Genomic DNA, 22,157 nt, shown 5'->3' with positions numbered 1-22,157 from the left:
TAAGTTACATGTTATCATGGTAACTTTTAGCAGTTTTTAACTTTAATGTGAAACCTAGTAAGTTGTTTTATGTTCTAGACACAGATAAAGTCACTTTCTCCAGCATAGTTAGGGGCGTGGTGAATTTTGTATGTCCCCAGGCCTTACCAAATTGTAAAGCAGGCAGCTTACAATCTTGAAACATTTAGCAAACCTAGTATCAGATTTATGTGATGTAGACCACCCGTTTGCATTGTGATGACACTTGTATTTTACTAATAATCCCTCAGACTATTTTTATTTCTTAAAGATTAAAGTCACTTGCACTGAAAGGCATTATAGCTTTTATCATTGCTTTAAAAAATATTTGATTTAAATGCATATTTTTCTTTAAGCCAATCAATTAGAGCTCTTTTATAGACATTACACACAACACATATGTAGCTACACAGAAGATTCAGTACTTGTAAGATTTTTCATTTGCCAGTTTCTTAACAGAATTACTGGCTTCAGGGTGGAGCCCTTGGAGGAACAGGGCCAGGAAAGCATTCATTTCTAGGGTCTAATAAGCAGCCACAACTGAAGGCAAAGACAGATCCCCAAAATTAAGGGTGCCATTTTATACTGGATCCTGGATCCTCAAAAGAAGAGAAATACTACAGGAGAAGACAGTGCAGTGCTTCTACCATGCATTTTATTGCAAGGCAAGACAAAGCCAATAAGCCTATTTTGTAATCAGCCCATCCCCCATGGGAGTCTCATCTCTCAATGGGGGTGGGGATGTTTCCATATCTTCCTGGTGGTCAAGAGCATGCTTTTCTGATCCAAATGTGCAAAGAGTCAAGTATCCCTCTGTAACTACTACTAGCCATTCCTTAAAGTATATTTCCTACCTAGGTATTACACACCAAAGTTCTCTTTAATGTGAAGCAATTTCTGATACTCCCCATAACTCTAAACCATCAGATAACACAATGTAAAATAGAACGGGGCCTTTGATTTTTGAGAGGGATTTATCTACTTTTAATTCCTGGGATTTCATGAGGAAAACAGAGGGTTTCCCCCCTCCCCCAAAACAGGGTTTGTGGCATCTCCTCTGTTTTTCCCAAGGAATTCCAGGCTACCAAAAGTTATCTTAGGGCATCTCATATCTGCATTAAGAGCAGCAAGACAGGCCGGGTGCAGTGGCTCATGCCTGTAATCCTAGCACTTTTGCAGGCCAAGGTGGGTGGATTGCCTGAGCTCAGGAGTTCGAGACCAGCCTGGGCAACACGGTGAAACCCGTCTCTACTAAAATACAAAAAATTAGCTGGGCATCATGGCATGTGCCTGTAGTCCCAGCTACTTGGGAGGCTGAGAAAGAAGAATTGCTAGAACCTGGGAAGCAGAAGTTGCAGTGAGCCACGATCATGCCACTGTACTCCAAGCTGGGCAACAGAGTGAGACTCTGTCTCAAAAAAGAAACAAAAAAGAAAAAAAGAGTGGCAAGACAAAAAAATGGAGAAAAATAATTCAGTCAAGTGAGAATAAAAACCTTTTTCCAGAAAAACAAGACCCAAGAAGAGAAAAACGTACAGGCCTTTTAAATATACCTGTAGCTTGGATATCCAGTTTTAATGAAGCTGAGCTCTCTTTAAGAAAATCCTTTAAGATCTCTTGTTACTCAACATTAGCCACACCAACTGGTTAAGATTTTTGGCTTTTGAACTTTAATAAAAGTAACCTCACAGGTGAAACCAATAAGCCTCAATTAGGTTATGACTTAACCACGAGTGTATGAGGTATTCTCAAAGGGGTGGTAAGCAACTTTTGAAACTGTCATTGCAAAATGACTGAGACAGTAAAAGAGATCCAACCCAACCAACTCCATCTTGCTTCCAACACCCAAGTTGTCCTTGCCCATACCTAGGCATAGGCCAAACGAACTCTGGGAGGAGCCTGGTTTACAGTTTACAGCCCAAAACGAAGATGATAGCAACTCCTTCGCAAAAAAAGCCTCCCTCCTGTCTGGGGACTAGACCAAGAAACTAGCCACAAGATTAGAAACCATGGCTTGGAGTCATCCAGCTGGAGGCTGCGAGATTCTGACCCTCCCTAAACTGCTCCCAGGATCAGTGCTCAAGATACTTTGCACACCCTGCCCTTGATGGATCAACTGGCAGCACCCAAATTGACAGACTGGCTCATCTGATTTTGTAGCCCCCACTCAGGAACTGACTCAGCACAAGAAGACAGCCACCATTGTAAAATGGCAGAGACTAAAACAAAGTATTGCCAGGTGATTACCGGTCATGTTCCCAAGGACATAAAACAAAATGGAGGCCTGCAGCAAAGTTTAGCACTGATCATTTTGTAGGGCTGGCTTGAACAGCAGGTTTATGGGGTCCTACACTTGCATCCTATCCCAAGGCACCCTTTCTTTTGACAGAACCATGCAGAAAGACGGGCAAAGCACACCAGATTGACGACAGCTTAAGACCAACCACACAGATCCTTTTTCATTAATTAAAACTTTACAGAGAATGTAATCAGTGATCCTTATTATCCCTTTTACCAGTTTGCCCAGAGAGAGAGAGGCCAAAACCCATATGGCTTAAAAACAAAAAACAAAAAAAAACCTTTTAGCCTTTTGCTGGCATGTCAGGCTTCTGGGTTCGCTTCTCCCGAGTTCAACTCTAAGCCAAACACTTTAAGGTTTGGGGAAATTAACATTTCTCTGTTTGAAGGAACATTATAAAAGAAGGAAAAGGAGCCATTTTAAACTGTGAAAGAAGGAAGGAGAAATACCATAGAAAAGTCTAGGGGTTTGGGTTGTAGAACTGGAGGAGCTGACATGTGGATGGGGGCAGGAAGGGCCAGAGCATCTGGAAGTTGCATTCGAGGATTGCATTCAAGGGTTTCCCGGGGGTTTGTTTCTCTAATTTTGGGGAATCATTCCCTTTGGGCCCCCCGATATGACTGGCAAAAAAGCTGAGTTGATTGTGCAATGCTTGCAAAGGTCTAGTAAGAAGGCCATGCCCTTGTGCATAAGAAAGTGAGCCACTTTTTCTTTAAAATCTAGGGTCAAAGGAGTCCCAGTGCTTCAGAATGCATTCCAGAGGAATTCAGGCTGAAGATGATCTGTTACCTATCTAGGAAGAGAAGCAAGAAAAAGGTATCCCTTTAGTCTCCTTCCTTTCCTTTGAAATGGCCCAAGGTAGAGGTAAAGACAGTGGGAGCATACCCCCAACTGTTTCCCCTCCCTAGTTCCCTGAGCCCTGGCATCCATTAAATGTGCTACCCATGGTTGCAGGCATGATCCTCAGCATGGAACCAAGGGAACTAAGCAATTGGGATTATGTTCACTCATGTGACTTTCGTCCTCCCCTTGTGATATCCCTTTGATTTCCTAGACTCATCTGGTCTGTGCGGCTCCCAGAAAGATGGATCTCAGGAAAAACTAGGTAATAGTTTCATTTGGGCAAGACCCATTTAATGGAGAGAGTGTACTAGATTAAACTCTATATCCTGCTATTATGGCCCATGCTAAAGCATTTGCCCTTAGAGAATGGTTCCGGTGAACTTCCGGACATAAAGTCTTCTTACTATTTAAGTACCGTTTTAGTGGGAGGCAGAATATGTCCTTAAAAGAACGTGGGGACCGAATGGCCATTTTCCTGCTGATGGGACAGTATTGAGACTAAAATTTGGTTTTGGAGGATTTTTCCCTCCTCATTGCTGAAGGGAGAGTTTTTCCATTTACAGAAGCAGCATAAAGCCTGGTATCTAGTAGAAGGGTGCCAAAAGGGAGGAGAATTTGGGAAGCTAAAGCGTTTTGGCAAAGGGCCGACAACGTGCCTCATGGAGATTTCTATTCCACTAGGTGGTGCTGTTGACCTTGAAATGCCATGTGCCCTCCAGCCCAAGGGCAGAGAAATGCTCACAGTGGTGGGGCAGAGGGAGTGCAGGAGACCCTCTGTTCCTGGAAAAATCACAAAAATGACATTCCTTTGAGCTATATTCCTGGTTACTGCAGCATCCTATAGCATTTCCTGATCTTGCCTAATAGAATTACTTCCCTCAACTGTAAAAATTCCCACCACATTGCACAGGAGACATGGCAGTCGCAGACAGGAAAGGAGGAAATTATGGTAAGTAAAGCTGGAGCTCCTGTTGCCCATGCCTGATTGGGCAGTTGGAAGCGGCCCGTCCAGAAGACTTCACATAACACCAGGGTGCAGACCTGGCCAGAAATCCTCAATTGCTCCAGGACCTCTTCCAGCCCCATGCAATGGCTAGGTTTCCAAGAAGGGAAATCAGTTCAAAACATAGCCAAAATGCCCAGAATGGAGGCCGACAGCCTCGAAATGAAAGAACAGAGTTGAGGGTCTGCTCCTATACTCACCCTTCCGATGTCCCAGATAGGGCCCCAAAATGAAGCGGCGACATTGTCTGGGGTAAACACCCGAGGTTCGTTGTTTCACACCAAGGGATTCAAGGACACGGATACACAAGTAGTGAGTTTAAGAGCAGAGGTTTAATACATCAAAGAAAAAGAAGTTTTCTCTTCTGCAGAGAGAGAGGGGCACCTGAGTGGGTCTTCCAGTTTTGTGATGAAATGCAGGGGGTTTTATAGATGAGCTTGAGGAGGTGGTGTCTGATTTACATAGGGCCCAAGAGATTGGTCGAACCAGTTGTGATGTTTGCATGGGGTTCAAGGAAGCTGCCCATCCCACCCTAATCTTTTATTATGCAGATGGGCTCTCTACCTGGCCAGCGCCACATTGTCTGTTCCTTACTGTACAAGTGGTTCACAAATAAAAGTGAAGATGGAGCCACCGTGTTGAACGTCATGGCCCCCAGGTAGCCTTTCTCTATTGGCACAGCTGCTGGTATTAACCTATGAAAGATTTTAGCTTGCTTATTTATGCTTGCAGCTTGATTTTTCAGGCTGCTTTTTGTTAGAAAAGAAATGATTTGGGGGCTGCTTTTACAAAAAGGAAAGCTTACTGAGGACTTTCTTACCCTATCTGCCTAAATAATTTCCAACTCCTGTATTGAAAGGACTGTACTTTTTCTACCACATTGTCTTTGTGTCCTTGTGAAAAACATCAGTTGCCCATAGATGTTGAGTTATTTCTGGACTTTCCATTACTTTCTATTGCTCTATGTCTTCACATTTATGTAAAAACCAAGTTGTTTTGTATACTAAAGTGTCTTAGTCTGTTTGTGTTGCTATAAAGGAATATCAGAGATGGTAATTTATTTAAAAAAAAAGGTTTATTTGGCTCATGGTTCTGCATGTACAAGAAGCATGGTGTCAGTATTTGTTTCTGGTGAGAGCTTCAGGCTGCTTCCACTCATGGCAGAAGGCAAAGGGGAGCCAGCTGTACAGAGATCACATGGCAAGCAAGAAAGCAAGAGAGAGGGGGATTAATCTATTCACGTAGGATCTACCCTCATGACCCAAACACCTCCCATTAGGACACATCTCCAACACTGGAAACCAAATTTCAACATCAGATTTGGAGGGGGTCAAACAAGCCATATCCAAACTATAGCATAAAGCTTTAAGTCTTGAATTAGATAAAAAATAAGTATGGGCCCTCTAAAGTTGTTCTTTTTCAGTTGTTTTGGCTATGCTAAGGTCCTTTACATTTCCATAGAAATTTTGAAATCAGCTTGCCCATGTCTACAAAAAAGCCAACTTTTGATTGTGATTCTGATGAATCTATAGATTTTGCAGAGAACTGGCTTCTTAGCAATATTGAGTCTTCCAACCCATGAAAAAGTAAATCTTTGTTTTTTATGTCATCTTTAATTTCTCTCAGCAACATTTTGTACATTTCAGTGTATAGGTCTTTCATATCTTTTGTCAGTTATTCCTAGATATTTGATCTTTTTTGATGCTTTGTAAATGGCATTTTTTTCTTATTTTAACTTACAATTGTTTGTTGCCAATATATAGAAATACAGTTGGGTTCTTGTATATTGATTTTGTATCCTGGAACCTTGTTAAACTCATTAATTAGTTCAAGTAGCTTTTGGTAGTGGGAAACTAATAATTCTGCCTGCCCCAGAATCCTTGTTGTGATAATATGACTTTGCTATTCCTTTGGGGAACCATTTCTCTTCTACTCTTGGTCCATGTGTTTGGGAAGAAATTTGACAGAGACTAATTAGCTCAGTGATTGGTGTAGAGACAAGTACATGACCAAGTGATCCAATGAAAGTCAATACTGGAAGTTATGAGGAAATCAGTGGGAGAACATTGCTTTTTCTAGCTAGTTCAAAGTAGAATGTTATTGATTTCAAATTTAAGTCCATTGTGGTCAGAGAACACACTTTGTATGACTTGAATGCTTTTAAATTTATTGGGATTTGCTTTGTGGCCCACAATTGGTCTATCATGGTATTATATGTGCACTTGAAAAGAATGTGTATTCTGCTCTTGTTATGTGTTAAGTTCTATAAATGTTAATTAAGTCAAGTTGATTGTGTTTTTCAAGCCTGCTATTTTTTGCTGATTTTATGCTTTTTCTATCAATTATTGAGAGACATTGAAATCTCTGACCATAATTGTCAACTTACCTATTTTTCCTTGCAGTTCTATCAATTTTTACTTAAGTCATTTTGAAGCTCTTTTATTAAGAACATAAGCTTTTAGGATTATTATATCCATTGATCCTTTATTACTAAATTACTGTCTTTATCCCAATTATATTCTTTGTTCTGAATTCTCCTTTGTCTGATATTAATATAACCATTCTAGCTTTTTAAAAGTTGATATTAGCATGGCATAATTTCTTTCATTTTTTTAAACATTTAACCTGTGTGTCTTTACATTTATGATTCATTTCTTGTAGGCATCATGTACATGGATCTTGGTTTTTTTATCCAATCTGACAAGCTCTCCCTTTTATTTGGAATTTTTGGACCATTCCATTTAATATGATGTATTAGTCTGTTCTCACGCTGCTAATAAAGACATACCCAAGACTGCGTAATTTATAAAGAAAAAGAGGCTTAATGGACCACAGTTCTACATGGCTGGGGAGGCCTCACAATCATGGTGGAAGGTGAAGGCAAAGGCAAGTCTTAACATGGCAGCAGGCAAGAGTGCCTGTGCAGGGAACTGCCCTTTATAAAACCATCAGATCTTGTGTGGCTTATTCAATATCATGAGAACAGCATGGAAAACCCACCCCCATGATTCAGTTACCTCCCATCAGGTCCCTGCCATGACACATGAGGATTATGGAAGCTCCAATTCAAGATGAGATTTAGGTGGGGACCCAGCCAAGCCGTGTCATTAGATTACTAATTCTTTCAGTTTGAGTCTATTATCTGTTTTCTATTTTTGTTGCTGTGTTTGTTTCTATTTGCTATTTCCATTTGTTTTTTGTACCATTTTCCCTTTTTTGCCCTTTTTTGAAGTTTTGCAAGTCTGTCTGGTGGGAACAGGCACTATTTTTTGCCATTTATAAGCACCAGGCACTATTTTCTTTAATCCTTTCAGAGAGTCCTTTTCCTGACTTCAGGTAGGTTTTGCATGCATGCACTGATCAGCAGCTTGCTGGACACTCCAGAGGGATCCCCTGAAGAGTGTTGTGGTTTACTCTCTATGCAGTTCTCTCATCTCTGGTCTTCTGTCTGTTCTATGAGCTCTAGGTGCTTTGGTTTTCCCACTCTCAACTTCGTCTCCTCAACACAAGAACTCAAGAACCAAACAAATATGGCCAAATGATTTTTTGACAAAGGTGCAAAGGCAATTCAATAGAGAAAGGGTAGTCTTTTAAATAATAGTGATGAACAATTGGACATTCATGTACATAAAAATGAACCCCAACCTATCTCATACTTTATCCAAAAATTAACTCAAAATGGATCATGAATCTAAATATAAAACTATACAACTTGTAGAAAAAAATAGAAAACCTTCATAACTGGGGGTTAGGCAAAGAGATCTTAGCATGACACCAACATCACTATCCATAAAAAAAGATATAGTTTATCAAAATTAAAAATTATAAAAAATATTGTTAAGGGAATGAAAAGACAAGCTACAAATAAAGTATTTTCAAATCACATATCTGACAAAGGACAGAATCTATAATGAACTCTCAAACTAACAGTAAGAAAACAATTTTGAAATGATCTAAAGACTTGGAGAGGAAATATGGGTGACTTACCCAAAGGGGATATATGGGTGACAAATAAGCACATGGAAAGATGTTCAACATTAGTGGCTATTAGAGAGATACCACTTAAACCCATGATCAGATACTATTGCACATCTAATAGAATACTGAAAATAAAGAATACTGACAATAGTAACAGCTATCAACAATGTGAAGCGACTGGACCTCTCTGACATTACTGGGAGGAATGCAAAATGATACAGTCATTCTCAAAAATAGTGAATACTATTCAGCAATAAAATAATATGAATTGTAGATAAAAACAGTAATTTGGATGAATGTCAAAGACATTATTCTTAGTGAAAGAAGCCAGTCTCAAAAGGTTACATACTGTATGATTCTATCTATAGGACATTCTCAAGAAGACAAATCTAGAATGGTGGTTGGCAGGGGTTAGGGGTGGGGGGGGATGATGTAACTACAAAGGGGTAGCACAAGGAAATTTTTTAGGATGATGAAATAGCATCCTGATTGTGGTGAAGGTTACCTAAATTTGTACATGTGTTAAAATTCAAAGAACTGTACGTCTTTAAAAATTTCATTTTACTCTGTTCATTTTAAAAGTTAAAGACATTTAAAAGAAAACTTGGTAGTAAACTAATACTAAATGGTGACATCTAGTTGTCCAGATATTCTGAGAAGAGCAAAGTGAAGAGCTTTAGTGGGTCTCTGAGTCTGAAACATGCCTGGTGTATTCAAGGAATAGTAAGGAGGTCAATGTGGCTAAAGTAGGAGTAGCAGCAAAGGAGAGTAGAGGACAGAAGGTCAGATATAATGAGACCAGATTATGTAAGCACTTTGGCTTTTGAATTAAATAGGGAGCGACTGCAGGGTGTTGAGCAGAAAAGTAATATGAGATGAACAGATTTAATGTTTTAAAAAGATCACTGCGACTGCTGTGTTGAAAATAGATTTGTGTAGGGGGAAGAGAAGAGGAGGCAGAAGAGGGAAGATATCTTAGGAAGCTACTTCGATAACCCAGGTAATAATGACTGATTGTGGCTCAGTACAGAGTGGTTGTGACAGATGTGGTGAGAAACAGCTGGAGTTGAGATATAATTTAGAAGGTAGACTCAAGATAATTTTCTGACGGATTGAATTGAAAAATGAATTGAAAAGGAGTCCAGGACAACTTCAAGTTTTCTGGCCTAAGCAACCAAAAGACTTAAACCAGCCATCAGTTAAAGGGAGGACACCTTTGGGTAAATCAGGATGAGGGAAAGAATAGTTCAATTGTGAATATGCTGTTTGAGATTCTAACAGCCAAATGAAGATTTTACATTTGGCTGGAAAGATCAAGGTGCATCCAGTGGCCTGAGGCATACTGACTGCGCTGTGTGGTCCTTTTGGTGAACTGTGGAGAGTTCTGGAGCAGAGTGGGGAAATCTGTGTTCTGGAAAGCTCATTCCACACCAGAACTAAAATGTTGTAGTCACTTGTAGTTTACCTGTTCAGTTGTGGTCTTTTATTCAGGAGTGAAGTTTATTTGATTTATTCATCAAGACTTTCTCTGTCTCAGGATATAACATTTTAAATGGTGAAGAATGCATCTCTAAGAACAAATTCTTAAATGAGTATGTCTTTTCTTATAGTACTCATTCAAGATTATTCTTTTCTCATTGTTTATCTTTGCTGTAGTTTTTAGAGCCAGGCTGAGTCGTTCAGTGAATACAAGGTGTCAGTAGATACAAGGTGGATGGCTGCTGTAATCTAAGCTGCCCAGAGAATCAGAAGGAACAAATATGAATTGTGGATAGGGGTGTGAAATATACAAACTCACTGAAGAACAGTTTTAGACAAAGTACCAGATAAAATGAAAAATAATGGCAACTGACAAATTAATCTATGAAAATTAAGTTCTTGATTTAAGAAGGCAGAGTGGAAACAGCAGTGAAATCTGACATCAGCTCCAGCTGCAAATCTTTATGTGCATATTATGAAATAAAAACATCACAAGATGTCTCCTTCTGGCCCTTCCCATTCCCCCAAATAGAAATTATCAATAGTACTATTTTGGATTCCAGGTTTATACATGAACACATGTATATATGTATAGCTGTTTCACAGCCTATTTCCATCCCAAATCCCAAACCCAAATATCTTTCAACTAGGTTGTTAACTAATAAATCCATATACAACCCTTCTCAAGAGATCAAAATACAATGGCTCAATACTAGATCCAAGGGAATAGATTTTTCATAATGAATCTGTAGGCATCAGAATAAGTAAACAAGGGAATGTCTAGAAATGAAAGCTTCCAATATTCCTTCATATTACATTCATCTGCCATTTTTGTTTTTTTTGAGATGGAGTCTCACTCTGTCGCCCAGGCTGGAATGCAGTCACGCGATCTTGACTCACTGCAACCTCCGCCTCCCAGGTTCAAGCAATTCTTCTGCCTCAGCCTCCCGAGTAGCTGGGACTACATGCACGATCCAACAAGCCCAGCTAATTTTTGTATTTTTAGTAGAGACGGGGTTTCACCATATTGGCCAGGCTGGTCTTGAACTCCTGACCTCGTGATCTGCCCGCCTTGGCCTCCCAAAGTGCTGGGATTACAGGTGTGAGCCACCACGCCCAGCCTCATCTGCGTTTTCCAAGTAGCCTTGTATTTAGTCCACAGCAGCTTTGAGAAGGTATATTCAATATGCTAAAAACTATACAGTATTTGGAAAAATTATGACAAAGATATCAATCATGAAAATGGGATTTGACTACTTTCTCTTTTTGTGCATTGACGTTTGATGTTAAAAATCACAATTTTTTTAAAAAAAATCACAAATTAGCTGGGCATGGTGGTTCAAGCCTGTAATTGCAGCAGTTTGGGAGGCCAATGAGGGAAGATTGATTGGGCCTAGGTGTTTGAGACCAGCTTGGGCAACATGACAAAACCCTGTCTCTACAAAAAATACAAAAATTAGATGGTTATGGTGCACATGCCTGAAGTCTCAGCTACCTGGGAGGCTGAGGTGGGAGGATCACTTAACCCCAGGAGGTCAAGACTACAATGAGCCGTGATCGTGCCACTGCACTCCAGCCTGGGTGACAGAGTGAGATCCCATTAAAAAAAAAATTCACAATTAAAAAATTAGTCAAATCTTAGATTCATAACTGTGTGCAGTAGACATAGAAATAATTTAAATATATATCATCATTGTAAGTTGGCCATGTATTGAGGGGCGAGGGAGTGGGCAGTGAGGCATGAGGAACAATGATTTTTTGAAGCCTCTGTGATTTTGTTATATAATCACAGAATAATTATTTTGCCACTATGTATTCTTTGAGAATGACAGGAAGTTAGGAAATATTATCTTGAGAAATTGCTAAGAACAGCAATTTTTGTACTATTTTGTGTTTTTCATTCTTACCATTAGTTGTTAAGCTGCCAAAATTACCCTAGTTTAAAATAATCCACCTCACAGAAAGTTTTGATCAAATAAACATTTTCTCTATTCATCCACTTATATAATCTCTAAGAGAATACATTTTAATTTCCTAAATATCAGTATTTTCTTATAAGTGCACAGTGAATTTTTATGTCTCAAAGCTAATTAAAAATATGAAGAAACTGTTTCATATAATAACCAAAAGATTCTGCACAACTTAGGAAAACTTACAGTATACTAAATTGAAAGCTAATTTCCAATACTGACTAACTGCAATAGAATGGAATAAATGGCATTAGCTTTTTTGTTACTATGAACATAAACCCAAAAGCCTGTTCCCACTACATGTGCATACAATATATGCACAGGTATGTGAGTATATATTTGTATTATTCTAGGCTTGATCTCTCATTTTGATTAATAAAATTAAAGGGTTTTTCCAATTGGCTAAATGAGAACTCTCTGAATTTGTGTCAAATACATTGATAATCTATATTATAAACTCTTGACTTTCAACTTCATAGCAGAGGATTTGAAAATATTTATCAAACATTCACTGAATTTCAATGTGCATGTTAAAGTGCTGTCTTGATTTAATTTATATAAGTAGATTAGGATATGTATATGATATAGAGGGAGGAAAAACTGAAGAATATATCTGCAAGAGCTTATCTCTATTAGCATACTATGCTCAAATGGCTTGAATATCATGCAAAAAAGTTGTGAGATGAGGATATTAGCATATAAATTATTTCCCTCTTTCATTTTAAGTTAGAATATGCATTTCCCCTAATGAAATTGTCAGTTGCCTAAAGAAAAAGTACACAGATGGAGAATTCAGGAAGACTTAAACTGAGCACACGCAGTCCATTCTCCCCAAAAAAACAACCCATTAAGTCATCCTTTCTTCCTTTCTTAGAAACTGAAGGAACATGCATGGTCTTTGAGTATTCATTAAATACACAAGTAACTCAGATTAAGCCACACTTCTTAATCCCTTTATACCTGGTGTTCCATTATTGGAACGCTAAGCATGTGGGCATTATTTATATACAACTGCTCAAGGTCATCGCCAAGGTCTGATTTTTCACAAAATATTCCAACCTCCAGCACAAATGGGTTAATAGGCATATTTAGCAGTTTCATCATAAGACACTTCAGCTTAACATCCAAAATTACTGAATCTACCGACATCTCCTCTCAGATAAAACATCTTTGCAAAACCAGTGTTGCAGCGTGACAGATCAACTCCAGCAGTCTGCTCCCTTATCCTCAGGGTTGGTTACTCTGGTACTCTTCTACTTCATGGATGATTCTTTCTGCCTTTCTTTGCCTTGTGTCTCCTGAGGAAAAATACATGCTCTCCTTCTGCAGAGTTCCTGCTTGCACTATAAAGTAACACTTGCCCATAGAGAAGTAATGAGAAAAGCACGTATGCCCTTGTTTCCTTCCCTCCAGCAGAAGTGACATCGTCTTACTGATTTCTGAAGGGACTGAGTATTCTCAAGTTTTTCCTTCCTGGATTTTCCTTTTTGGGTCTCATGGTCTCAAGATGCACATGTTCTCTTCCTCAACAACAGCATATGTGGCCTGTCCCTGTAGGTGAGGCTTATGACCATAGGATTAAGTTTAATGAATGAGGAATAGTTTCATTTAGAAATTTTGTGTGGCCATGAATCTGAGCCATGATCTTCACTTCAACTTCATTAGCAAGAAAACTAATATTTCAGTCTCTTCCTATTTTATTTCTCAACGGGCTTTGAACTTAGTAGAGAAAAAGGTGTGAATAAATATACATTAGGGATCTACCACACTTGAGTGCCCTCTCTGTGCTGGGCACTATTAGACAGATAATACTATTTATATTTGTATAGTGTTCATACTTTTCCAAGCACTCTCATTTGACCCTTCTAATTGTCTTGTAAGATAGATAAATACCATTTTCACTTTTCAACCATGGAAATCAGAAGTCAGAAAAGTTAAGTGATTTGCTGTTTTCACATCTAGTGTTGGAGCTTGGCCTCAAATGCAGGTATTATAACCTTAAATGTAAAGCTATTTCTTGATATAACACATTATAATATCTTGCAACAAGGTAAATCCTTCATTATATATCTCTACGTTTAGTACTCCAATCACTTCTGTTTTATTGCATAAAATACAAAATGTGAATATTTTGTGTTGATGCCACATGAACTTTAAAACACAGTTTCTTTATCAATCTGTTTCAGTATTATTGTCCATTTGAAATGACAGTACTTGAAGTATGTACTAAACATGAAGATTCTTGAGGCCTATTACAAAACTAATGACCTACTGATCAGACCCTGTGTATAAGCCAAGGAAGTATTTTTAACAGCCACCTCACCTGCATATTAAAGCTCAAGTTCCACTTGATTCAATGATCACTTCTTAGCTTTTCTTAAACACTCTATATTTCACATTGTAAAACTGTTACACAAAACCTTACCAGGTAGCTACTGTGAATTATATATTCCCAAATACACCTTGTCCTTTTCCAGCTCTTCACTAGTTTTAACTTTGTTCTAATCCATTTACAAATTCTCTCTTCTTAAAGGCATGCTCAAATGCAGCTCTACCAACGATGAAGACCTCAATGATTATTCTCCTCTTAAATACCTTAACCTTTGTCTATAACAATTGTGATATAAAAGTGTACGATTGTTACAATTTTAAATAAAATTGTTACTCACAACTTTAAATAAAATTTTTACCCAAAATAAGATAAACTCCTCCTGGACAGCAAGAATTGTACCTGTTATATCTTAGTATGTCACTGTACGTGATATTAAATATTTATTATAAAGGACAATATGGCCGAGCACAGTGACTCACGCCTGTAAATCCGGCACTTTGGGAGGCTGAGGCCAGAGAATCACTTGAGCCCAGGAGTTTGAGACCAGTCTGGGTAATACAGTGAGACTTTGTCTCTAAAAAAAAATTAGCCAGGCATGGTTTGGTGGCATGTCCCAGCTACGTGGGAAGCTGAGGTGGGAGGACTGGTTGAGTCCAGAAGACCGAGGCTGTAGTGAGCTGTGATCTCACCACAGCACTCCAGCCTCGGTGAAAGAGCAAGACCTCACTTAAAAAAAAAAAAAAGACAACAAACTGCTTCCAGAGAATTAGTGAAAGCAAATATTAAAATTCTCTGGGAGATGAAAGGACTGATGGAACCCCAGTATCTAAGATACTACTACCATTTTCTACAAAGAAATGTCTGGGTAAAACAGCAGGTGCTCCACCTTTTCGGAATGGATGGCTTCATTAGCTGAAAGAAATGAAACATTAACTAGCTGACAGAAAAGAACTAAATTATTCAGAAAAAGTAGTGTTAGCTACCAAGATATTATACTATTAAAAAAAAAGATATTGTACTATAACTAACTTTCTCCTGGATGTTTAGACAAGAACTTTGCAAATAAAGTTAGAAAAATACTAACATTTAAGTACAAGGTACTATTCATAATATTTAGAAATGTTTCCATATAGTTTAAGTTTCCTATTTTTGCATATTTTATTAATATTTAAAATATTTTATACTAAACACAAATTGTGAGATTTTTGCCATCTCCTATTGAAATAAGACAATTTACAGGGAAGGGAGTTTCAATACAAACCATCACCTTCTATATCAATTTAGTATTCTTCAAGGTATTTGAAATTAGTTATTATCTCAGGGGATATTGTTGATCATTGTTAACTTAGTCTTATTATAAAGTATAAGAAATAACATCTGAATAACTTAATAGAATTTCATTTTAATAAGTATATTTAAAGTTTATCACTTCCAAAAAACAGCATTTTAATTACATTCAAGTTGTATTCATTTTAAATACCAACAAACCCATCATTTACATATAGAGCTAGATATTACAAAACAGATGGAAATTAAAACAAGTTTTTTTTGAAGTCCTTCCAAATTTAGAACATTGTAAACTATTAAGTATATACCTAAAAAATTTACACATTATCAGGGAAACACAAGTTGCTCTAATAGGAAAAGAACTATAATACACAGACAGTGGAATATAATTCACATAGGTTCAATTTACAGGTATGTCTTAAAGTACAAAAAACCCCCAAAGCTAATAACTAGAAATATAGGCAAAATTATAGCTGACTTTCTAAACTAATGCACCACTATATAATGCTTTCCTAGAGAAAGTAAAAGGGTTCTCAAGATTTTATGTTGACCCATGATTTTTCACTTGTTCTCAAATATAAAACCAGAGTTTTCTTTTTGTCTTTAATTTACACTCATGTTTGTTCGTTTGCTTTTATAAGAATAACTAAAATGTGTCATGAGAAGTGCTATCAAACCTGTCTATTTAGAGCTCAGTAACCAAGACATTTCTTTCATTTTTCCCTGTTGCTCTATTTTCACTTCAAAAATCTCTAAGGAAATTTTATAAACAGTGGTGGTAAAAAGATAAATAATTCTGAGATGGCAAAGAAATATGAGACTTGGCACTAGCACAGGTTTACAAAAAAATTATCCCCCATTTATTAAACCATATATGTGAAAAAGGAAAGTCATATCTGAAAACATAAGCCAGTGAAAACATACTGAAAAAAAATGGAAAGCAGCACTTAGAATTGTGGTGCTTGCAGGTTTTACTTTGGAAGACACACAGCAAGCAAGCTACCAGTTGAGAATGTTTAAAAACTTGTATGAAGTTGTTTAAATTTTGAACTTGTTTCAATCAAGTTGTAGCCAAAACAAAAAGGTCATAATTGCTGTGCTCATATAAGAGATGTGAGGAGGGAGGAAGGGAGAAATGCAGGGAAGGAGCGGGGAGAGGAGGAAGGGAGGGAGAGGGAGGAAAGAGTAAGGTACACATCAGGTTAAAAGGGGCAGGATTAGGAATAAAATAAAGCATTTAATCTAATCTGATCAGGAAGAAACTTTGCCCCATATTCAGATTTTATTGCACTTCATAATCACAGAAAAAGAACATCCATCTTATTTCTTAATGTGTCTCAAGTTAAAAATGGCAGAATGAATAGCCCTTAGCACATACGATTTTTAAAAGGGACATTTGTAGAATTTCATTGGTTTTTTGTTGTTATCCTTGTTGTTTTCCCCGCTTCTTTTCATAGGTGTTGATGTATTTGTTTTCTAATGATAATCTTAAGAGTTGACTCTTCTAAAATGGTGTTCAGATGTTCTGACATATTCAGGCCTTTCTTAAACAACTTACTCTGCATTAAAAAGTCATCAATAAGAACTGTAATTCAGTGTTTTTAAAAATGAAATGTTTAACTTCAAATTAAGTTTGTTTAAAATAACTGCTATTGTGCCAAATGATGAAACTACTATTTTATTCATTACAAACATCATATAATCATTCTCTATGATCACTATAAAAATTTAAATGATTCCTTTCTCCTGTATATGAAGATGGTATTTCTAAAGCTACACTCTAAAAGTGTTAAAAAGCCCATTCGTAATACACACTCCATCTCAGTTTTTGAAAGTCAGTGCATTCAGTGGTTATAAATAGGCATGATGTTCTTCCACAGCTACGAGTTCTGGAAGAAAGGGGAAAAAAAAAGATAAATAATCTGAAAAGTTCCTAATGATCACAAATACTGCCAATACTCAAAGTCAAGATGGTATAACCTGAGTGTCAATCAGTTGTGTTTTTTTCTCCCAAGGGAAGACGTTCCCATAACTGGAGCAACTGTTCACCAACCTGAGGTTCTAGTTCCTAGATAAATCAGAAGTCAAAATAAACATAAAAAGAACTGGATTGAAAATTTTTAATGACCAAAACCTATACTGATAAAAATGTAAGAAAAACACTTTAAATTTCATTTTCCTACTAGAGTATGTTAAAATCATATGGTATGAATTGTTCTAATTCTTTGCTTTAAAGTTTATGGAGTTGACTTCCAGATTTAAGATCACAGTTAATCTGCAAAATCTCTCAACTTTTGTGACAAAATGGCAACAGATTCCCATGGAGTCCTTCTGGAACTGTTTCTCCCTAAAAATAGTGGATTTTGTTTTTAATAGAGATTTAGCAAAAGCACTCAGCTGGAACTTCCAAAGGTTTACTGTGAAACCTAGCATATTTGATGTTGGGTTTTTCCCACGAAACTCTCTTAAGCAACTACATCTTCTTATCTTGAAAATTATTAAAATATTTTTTCTTCTAAGATTTCTAACTAACAGATATTTCTTCAAAATCATTACAGAATAAAAATGAAATTATTCTCACACAATTGAAAAGAATGCCACTTTATAGTCCTCCTGTGGAATGATACCTATGATAAGCACTTAAGAGGAACCCAAACACTTTTTACACAGTGATTTGAAACGAGTCATACTGGTTCAGATGCATTACTAGCTGTGTAACCTTAGGCAAAACTAATCTTTGAGTCTATTTTCTCCTATATAAAATTGGACTAATAATTTAATCATAAGAAATAAATTATATCTTATAAAGCAGTTAGCATAGTATTTGGTCAATATATATTAATTTCCATCATCTTAACTAGCTTAAAATGCATGTAAGTAGCATCATAAAGACAAAGCAAAACATAACAGAAATAAACAAGCCACTAGAATATAAAAGGTTATTTACTTTACATAATTAAAGCCAAAGAGAAGTTAAATACTATTGTCATCTTGAGACTCTGATTGCAATGAACAATCAGACACATTTACAAGTAAGTTTTTACTAGCTTTTTACAAACCTGAACCCCTGTTTCCCATGTGCATATGGAATGTAAAATTTGTACTCTTACATTTTATTCTCAATTAAAGCACTGGATAACAAGAAAACAAACAGAAATAAAGGTTTAAAAAAATGCCATTGTATACCTGCCCATCCCTGCTTATCTGCACTTTCTTGTTGTCATTCCATGGATTGAGTAAATGGTGTGCAAATTGAAAGGGAAGGCTTTCTTTTCGTATCCACTCCACTTTAAATACTCCTCCTAGTCCCGCAGAGCCCCAGTCCTGGCTCTTTTCCCTTCCAATCTCAGAAGACATCCTAGAAAATCCCTGTAGGTAAAATGGGAGGAAGGAATAGAGGTGAGGAGGCGATTAACATGTCTAAATTTAATTTATCTGAGAAGGCTGAGTTTTTAAAATTTTAAGATAAAGATATAATATTAAAATAACAGAAACCTAACAAAAACAAAAAATAAGCTACTTATTAAATTTTTCATTGAAAGCTCTCTTAGCAAATTTTAGAGAAAAAAACAGTTCTAGCCTCCTAACAATTTCAAATATCAATAATAATTTCTAAATAAAACAGCAACAGTTCTAAGTCCATATTTATTCCATGATAAATGGATACAAGTTAACTTCTAGGCTTTCATTTCCAAAAATTATAACAAACATCAAATAATAAATGTATTATTTTATAAATTCAGGTATACATTAAGTCAAGATGGGTGATGGTTAAGAAACATACTTAGTTTATTGATTGTCAATACTAACTTCCTTGGCCTATTTAAATAAATATTTTACCAAAAGGTCAAGCTTCTCATTACTTTGAATCCACCTGAGAATTAGTAAATCTAAAGTTGTCTTCAGAAGGAAACATAGTTTATCTGGAAAGACTCTGGTAAGACAAGGCAAAAACAAAGAGGATTTCAGTTCTATCATCCTCTAAAGAGATGCAATATATCCCTCACTCTCAATCAAGCAAAAGACATTCTTGCATTCTGATGAAATGAAAAGCCAGCTGTTTTTCTAAAAATCTCTAAGATTTAACCTATAGCCAGAACAACCCCATTTTACTGATTCAGGGTGGCTCACCTGGAAATGTCCAGATCCTTGAACAGAAAATACCAAGTAAACCATGCTGCTTTCCCAAAAGGCTCGATTTAGCTTCCGTTCGTTACTAGGAGTTGTAGACCAGATACCCTTCTGTTGAGAAATTTCAAGGTTTCTCAAATTGCTACTCTTCATTATGAAGTATCGAACAGGCATGTTTGGTCTTGGTGAAGGAGATTTTGATCCCTATAAAAGAATACATAAGTTCTTGAAAGGTAATCTGATCTTTCAAAACCAATAGGCTCCATTAAATAACATCTTCATAAACATACAAGCCAAAATATTTTACCATATATTCAACAAATGCAAATAGCTCTATCATGTCTGAAACCTATACAAGACTCAACCAAAATAAAGTTAGCTAAAAACAAGTACTCATTTTCACAGCATTCAAAATCCCTTATCAACAAAGGATCCTGGAGTACCAACTTTGGTTTATACCTCAAATATACTTTCAGGAAATGTTTTAATATACTTTCAAAATCCAAAAACAAAATAAATACTTCTCCAGCTTACTGCCTGGAGGCAGTTTTCAGAGGACAAAGAAAAACAGTCCAGTGGTCTCATTAAGTTGTGCAGAAAGAAACTGGAGTTCAGAGACCGAAGTGGCTACTGTGCATGGCAATGTACTATGTTAGATAGAAAGGAGCTGCACATAAAGAGAGCTCCAAAGAAAATGCAGAGGGGTTCCCACAAGTTTTTGGCTAAGTGCTGACCTGAACATGAGTGAGAAAAAAGATAAATAACCCAAGGCTAGGGGAAGATCCAAAGGAAAACAAGTAGACCAAACAATTCCTAGAGCTCACACATGGCTGGGAATATTTCATGTTATCTTCAGCCGGAAGAGATAGAACCTGTAATACATATGGTACTGGCCCACAGAAGGGCGATACCTTAGTATTGGAACTAAATTAGTAACAGAATAAAGACTGCTCTGGCCCAACCCTAACATTACTTAAAAGCAAACTTCAAAAGGATTCAACTGATTGCAACTAAACTGTGAATTAGAACAAAGTCTCACCCTATTGAAGGGAATATACAAAAACCTAGCTGCCCAACAAAATTACAAGAAACACAAAACAGGAGAATATACAAAGGTTGTTATTTACATAATGAAGGCCAAAGAGAAGTTAAATACTGTTGTCATCTTGAGACTCTGATTGCAATGAGCAATCAGACACATCTACAAGTAGATTTTTATTAGCTCTTTACAAATCTGAACCCGTTTCCCATGTGCATATGGAATATAAAATTTGTACTCTTATATTTTCTCCACAAAGCACTGGATAACAAGAAGACAAAACAGAAACAAAAGTAAAAGAAAAAAAATGCCAAAAGTAATAAACAGAAACAGTCTTGGAGATGACAGAGTTGATGTAGTTAGGAGACAAGAATGTTAAAGCATCTGTTATAAAAACATTCATTATGTTCAAGAAAGTAGAGGAAAACTTGAACATAATGAGAGGAGAAATGGAAGATATTATTTACTTAGTTTTTTTTAGGGAGACAGAGTCTCACTCTGTCATCCAGGCTGGAATGGCACAATCATAGCTCACTATAACTTCAAATTCCTGGGTTCACGTGATCCTCCTGCCTCAGCCTCCCCAGAAGCTAGCAATACAGGTGGCCCATCACCATGCCCAACTAGTTTTTTTATTCTTTTGTAGAGATGTTGGGGTCTTCCTATGTTGCCCAGATTGTTCTCAAACTCCTGGCCTCAAGCTATCATCCCAACCTGGCCTCCCAAACCATTGAGATTACAGACATAAACCAAGCCCAGCCAGAAGATATATATACATATATATATGTGTGTGTGTATATATATTTTTAAAATTTTTAAAAGACGCAAAAGGAACTTCTAGAGATGAAAATACAGCCTTTGAAAACACATGAGAAGGAAAGAACACCAGATTAGACACCAAAAATGACTGAAAAAAATGAAGAGAACATTGGTGACCTGTTGAACCATATGCAATGGTCTTCTATCTGTGTATCCAGAGCCCCAGAAAGGAGGTTTATCAGGCAGTAGTAAATAATACAAAGTGCACATTCGTATTAACACAAAAGAATAATGAGCACGAGATTAGTAAATAATAAATATAAAAATATATTTTTCTGGCTTTGAAATCTTCGTAAAAGATAATTGACTAAAGTAAAAATAATACATTATAGCATTTATATAAAAACAAAATGTATGAAAACAGTAACACAAAGGAGTAAAGTATAAAATAAAAGAACACTGTTGGCCAGGCGCTGTGGCTCACGCTTGCAATCCCAGCACTTTGGGAGGCTGAGGAGGGCGGATCACTTGAGATCAAGAGTTCGAGACCAGCCTGACCAACATGGTGAAACCCTGTCTCTACTAAAAAATACAAAAAATTAGCCAGGCATGGTGGCACATGCCTGTAATCCCAGTTACTCAGGAGGCTGAGGCAGGAGAATGGCGTGAACCCAGGAGGTGGAGCTTGCAGTGAGCCGAGATTGCGCCACTGCACTCCAGCCTGGGTGACAGAGTGAGACTGTCTCAAAAAATAAAAAATAAAAATAAATAAATAAATGGCTTCATTAGTGAATTCTATCAAATATTCAAGGAAGAAATAATACCAATTCTACATATCTCTTCTAAAATACTGAAGTGGGACAAACACTTCCCAACTAATCTTATGAGGCCAGCATTACTCTGACATCAAAACCATACAAAGATACATAACAAAAAAGAACTACAGAATAATACCCCTCATGAACAAAGATCCCTCATTTAACAAAATCAAATCCAGCAATATATAAAGATAACACCAT

General features: G+C 36.9%; 1 protein-coding gene across 4 annotated transcripts in view; it reads right to left on the bottom strand.

Moving 5' to 3' along the window:
* Positions 1-15,304: 15,304 nt before the first annotated feature.
* The window catches only part of YTHDC2 (YTH N6-methyladenosine RNA binding protein C2), an 80,518-nt gene continuing 73,665 nt past the window's right edge, over positions 15,305-22,157 (bottom strand). For all 4 annotated transcript variants that reach the window (XM_028849660.2, XM_028849661.2, XM_028849662.2 and 1 more), the window contains 4 exons: positions 19,341-19,544; positions 18,396-18,578; positions 17,190-17,277; positions 15,305-17,098 (listed from right to left, as the gene is read on the bottom strand). In XM_028849660.2, coding sequence (XP_028705493.2) covers positions 17,197-17,277; positions 18,396-18,578; positions 19,341-19,544 — 468 coding nt within the window. In that variant the 3' untranslated portion in view covers positions 15,305-17,098; positions 17,190-17,196. The remainder of the gene's footprint in view (positions 17,099-17,189; positions 17,278-18,395; positions 18,579-19,340; positions 19,545-22,157) is intronic.

This window comes from Macaca mulatta, chromosome 6 (genome assembly GCF_049350105.2).
Source record: "Macaca mulatta isolate MMU2019108-1 chromosome 6, T2T-MMU8v2.0, whole genome shotgun sequence".
NCBI classification, from domain to species: Eukaryota; Metazoa; Chordata; class Mammalia; order Primates; family Cercopithecidae; genus Macaca; species Macaca mulatta.
Note: the sequence above shows the minus strand (reverse complement) of the source record. Positions and strands in the feature narration are given on the sequence as shown.